The sequence below is a fragment of the Benincasa hispida genome, unplaced genomic scaffold, assembly GCF_027475165.1.
Source record: "Benincasa hispida cultivar pf3 unplaced genomic scaffold, pf3_genome.v1.1 HicScf491, whole genome shotgun sequence".
NCBI classification, from domain to species: domain Eukaryota; kingdom Viridiplantae; phylum Streptophyta; class Magnoliopsida; order Cucurbitales; family Cucurbitaceae; genus Benincasa; species Benincasa hispida.
In genome coordinates this window covers 34789-38000 of record NW_028326593.1, presented here as the reverse complement: position 1 = coordinate 38000, position 3212 = coordinate 34789, and the positions used below count along the sequence as shown (strand labels likewise).

Here is a 3212-nt window from a genome sequence, read left to right as displayed (position 1 = left end):
TTTGGCTAAACATAATAATAATTATAAAAGATTATTCATTTTCCTTTATTGTCCAACATTGTATCAAATTATGTGTTCCGATGTATATACTTTTTTGTTAGAGTATGATCAGTTCCTTATCATTTTTTTTCTCCACCTATTTCAGGTGAAGCGCATTCATGAATACAAGAGACAGCTATTGAATATATTCGGAATTGTTTACCGCTACAAGAAAATGAAAGAAATGAGTGCAAAAGAAAGGAAAGAAACATATGTTCCACGAGTTTGTATCTTTGGAGGGAAAGCATTTGCCACTTATGTGCAAGCCAAGAGGATCGTGAAGTTTATTACAGATGTGGGGGCTACAGTAAACCATGATCCTGAAATTGGTGACTTGTTGAAGGTAGAATCGTGCACATGAATCGTCATTATTAATTTAACATATTGCTTTCTACAATCATTTAGATATGGGTTTCATGTATAGCATGTCTTTTTGTTGGTTTTCTTCCCTAATAAAAATACATGGCATGGACCATACTCTAGGAATACAAGTAGTTTTTGCAGTCAAAAGCTTGGACATAATGCACTTCCCTAAAAACTTTTATATGAGTTGCATCTAGGTTCACAATAGTAACCTTGTTTTAGTTTAACTCTGGTGGTAATCTAATTCATATTAGATTTGACCTTAATACATCAATGAGAAGTGTATTATTTCCACAGAAGTAAATTCTACATTTTTTTTTTTTTTTTTTGCATTTTATTTTCCTAATGACATCTCTTGTACAGTTCATGGCATCTAATTGGACTGCCCAACACAAGCTCCAGTTTTTTTTTCCTTTTCTAAAGTGTGGAGGGCTTCTAACTACCTTTTCTTTCTTTCTTTTTTTTTTTTTTGGAGAAGTAACAACATTTTCGTTGGTCCTTTAGGCTGTTCTGGCACATTTGGTGCATTTTTTAATGGAAGTTTTGACCAGTTTCATATTATAAATCAAAGGTCATCTCATAAATCATAGCTGTTCTGCCTGCTTTCCCCAGGTAATTTTTGTTCCTGATTACAATGTCAGTGTTGCTGAATTACTTATCCCTGCAAGCGAGTTGTCACAGCATATCAGGTATTGTGGTCTTTCATTTGTTGCTCATTTTGAGCCCAGTTGTTGGATGTTAATGATGGAAAAGAGGAATACTGCCCTAACTTTATTGATCCCTAGCTTCGTCAAACTGGTGTTTCTCAATTTAAACTAATATAGAAGGTAATGATATTTCATATTATTTTACCGAAATTATTTTGATCGCAATACAGTGAGAGATACTTTTCATCCCGAATGATTACTAATTCTTGGATAATTAGTTAATGTACAAGCGGTAGTGAGATGCTGAAATATATCATGAACAAAAATGTACATTCATAATTTAAAATGGAAGTCAGCCTAGCAGATATATTTAGAGTGGTTTGTGGAGAATATTCAACATATTCCGTATATTGGGGGGAGAGAGAACATCTAACATTAAATCAATATTTGTATATTGGAGATCCTATTAAAGAGGGGAAAAAAAGAAGGATTCCATGCATTAACTTTTACGCTTTTTAAATTGTTAGTGCCTTCCATTTTAATGATGAATATGATTGCTAAATCGTCTTGTCTTTGAGAAAATTCTAAGCTGTTCTTCAACCTTCGTTCTCTCTCTCCAGTACCGCTGGAATGGAAGCCAGTGGAACAAGTAATATGAAGTTTGCAATGAATGGGTGCATCCTGATTGGGACTTTGGATGGAGCGAATGTTGAAATAAGGCAAGAAGTTGGAGCTGACAACTTTTTCCTGTTCGGTGCTGAAGCCCACGAGATTGCTGGGCTTAGGAAAGAAAGAGCCGTGGGAAAGGTATGCTTATGCTTATGCTTATGCTTTGACTCAACGAGTAAGTGTGGTAACAATGGAAAAATCAAGTGTATCGATTTTCCAACTCTGTTTCCTATGCAAAATATAACAAAGAATAAAATAAGAAGAGTCAAGAGAGCAAGTTACAATTTTTACATACATACATATCTTGCTATACTAAGATTTGTGTCTCAATGTAGTTTATTCCGGACCCACGCTTTGAAGAAGTGAAAGAATATGTTCGAAGTGGTGTCTTTGGGTCTTATGATTATGAAGATCTGATAGGATCATTGGAGGGAAATGAAGGTTTTGGTCGTGCAGATTATTTCCTTGTGGGAAAGGACTTCCCCAGTTACATCGAATGTCAAGAGCAGGTCGACGAGGCTTACCGGGATCAAAAGGTATGATTTATAAAATTATTTGGATGTGTGGAGTGACTATTAAAATAAAAATAATAGGTTAAAGAGGCTGATTCATCAACTTTTAAAGTTGTGTCTAACATGAATTTGGAACATTAAATATTGTATCATTTAAGTCTTTGATTTGTGAGACATTTTTAAAGCTTAAGGACCTACTCAAGGCACAAAACCGATAGTTCAGGACTCACGTAACATTTTTTTCCGAGTTCAAGGACTCATATTTATTAGGAAAATGCATATCCGACATAAGTTTGTTCAAGCAAAGTGTCATTGAAATGAAATATGTACTAGTTTGTGATCCACAAAACTTGTTTGTTTGGTTCAGAGATGGACAAGAATGTCGATATTGAACACAGCTGGATCATACAAGTTCAGTAGTGACCGAACCATTCATGAATATGCGAAAGATATATGGAGCATTAAGCCTGTTGAGTTACCATAAATGTGTGTATTCTCAAAATTCGAAGTTTACGTTTTGAAGAAGAAGCCAGTAGTCTGGGACTACAAGTATGGTAGAGAATGTTTAAGTCGTGAGGAATAATAATATGTAGTCATTGTCAGAATGTATTGCAATTTACTCTTTATCCATTTCAGATACATTCAAGTGAAGTTTCTATAATCAATCAGGATTTTCTCAGTTTATCGAGAAAGGTCATGAGATAATGGCCGTTTCATAGAATCTCTTATGTGGATGTTGTAATTTTCAATTTGACCATGATTTTCTCATTATAAGTTGAACATACAAGTTCATTATGTTCTTGATTAAAAGGTCAAATATCTAAAATTCAACTAAAAGTACAAAACATGCTCAAAAAATTATGTAAAAAAGAAAAAAGAGGAAAAAGAAAGTTCAGGTTTCCTGAAGTATTTGCGTATTCCAAAGCTTAAATCATACATTGTGTTGAAGGCGGAATTCCTGACAATCAAAGTCTTACATAAA

At 34.1% G+C, this 3212-nt stretch overlaps 1 protein-coding gene across 1 annotated transcript; it reads left to right on the top strand.

The window, feature by feature from the left end:
* Positions 1-124: 124 nt before the first annotated feature.
* Positions 125-2951, top strand: LOC150030175 (alpha-1,4 glucan phosphorylase L-1 isozyme, chloroplastic/amyloplastic-like). Its single transcript, XM_090309980.1, has 5 exons — positions 125-382; positions 1015-1091; positions 1670-1856; positions 2054-2254; positions 2598-2951. Exons 1-5 carry the CDS (start codon positions 215-217, stop codon positions 2712-2714), a joined length of 750 nt encoding a protein of 249 aa, XP_090166106.1. The 5' UTR covers positions 125-214; the 3' UTR covers positions 2715-2951.
* The last annotated feature ends 261 nt before the right edge of the window (positions 2952-3212 follow it).

Coding starts and splice junctions, on each gene's coding strand:
- LOC150030175 (XM_090309980.1), top strand. CDS start 215: ATGAAAGAAATGAGTGCAAAAGAAAGGAAAGAAACATATGTTCCACGA. Junction 1,092..1,669: donor GAGTTGTCACAGCATATCAG/GTATTGTGGTCT, acceptor CTCTCTCTCCAG/TACCGCTGGAATGGAAGCCA. Junction 2,255..2,597: donor AGGCTTACCGGGATCAAAAG/GTATGATTTATA, acceptor TGTTTGGTTCAG/AGATGGACAAGAATGTCGAT.